Below are 784 nucleotides of genomic sequence, written 5' to 3'. Positions count from 1 at the left end.
TAGCAGCATTGCTCTTCTTGCTAACCAGCTTCAGCATCATGTCCTTCTTGATCCAATTCTTGATGATAATAGCATTAACATTCTCCTTCTAAAAAATGATCATATTCCTATCTCTCCATATATTGTAAAAAGAGCACATAAACGCAAGCCTTCTAGTTCTAGCCAGCAAGCTTTTGCTAGAGGTCTTCCTGCCATGCCATGAGTATTCCCTCCTCCAACCCTAATAGCCTTTATCTATCAAACAAGCTCTATTGATAGAGACAATGATATTTCTCAATTCATAACAATCAAAAAACAAATGCTCAATGGTTTCTGTTTCATTTTTACAGTAAACACAATCAAAACAGCCTCATTTCTTCAACTTATCTCTGGTTCTTAAGCTATTCTTGGTAGCTAACCATGCAATGAAGCTCTGTTTGGGAATGTATCCTGGACTCCAAAGGACCTTCCACCAAGTAACTTTTTCAAACTTCAACTTGAAGTGATTCCAGGCTGATTTAATAGAGAAGGTACCACTCCTGCAGCACTTCCAATTAATGATATCATCCTTTTCATTATCAATGACAAAGTTATCTCTGATTCTGTTCCAAAAAGTTTCTACTTGATCATCCATAGGCATTGGAAGTCTCCACAAGTCATTGACACAGGCAGTTTTAGGAACATCAGTATCTATAAAAGATATACCAGGATACATATCATTTATAGCCTCACCATTCATCCAAGGATCAAACCAAAATGTGAAAAAAAACCCTCCCAAAGTCATAGTTAAAACAACTTCTGACAT

At 36.6% G+C, this 784-nt stretch overlaps 1 protein-coding gene across 1 annotated transcript; it reads right to left on the bottom strand.

Annotated features, from left to right (window-relative positions):
* Positions 1 to 349: 349 nt before the first annotated feature.
* On the bottom strand, positions 350 to 784 carry LOC126678347 (uncharacterized). The gene has a single exon (XM_050373251.1). It carries the CDS (start codon positions 782 to 784, stop codon positions 350 to 352), a length of 435 nt encoding a protein of 144 aa, XP_050229208.1.

Source organism: Mercurialis annua, linkage group LG4 (assembly GCF_937616625.2).
Source record: "Mercurialis annua linkage group LG4, ddMerAnnu1.2, whole genome shotgun sequence".
NCBI classification, from domain to species: Eukaryota; Viridiplantae; Streptophyta; class Magnoliopsida; order Malpighiales; family Euphorbiaceae; genus Mercurialis; species Mercurialis annua.
This window is presented reverse-complemented; position numbering and strand designations above follow the sequence as displayed.

Bases quoted from the DNA above. Each gene is read 5' to 3' on its own strand.
- LOC126678347 (XM_050373251.1), bottom strand. From the start codon at position 784: ATGTCAGAAGTTGTTTTAACTATGACTTTGGGAGGGTTTTTTTTCACA.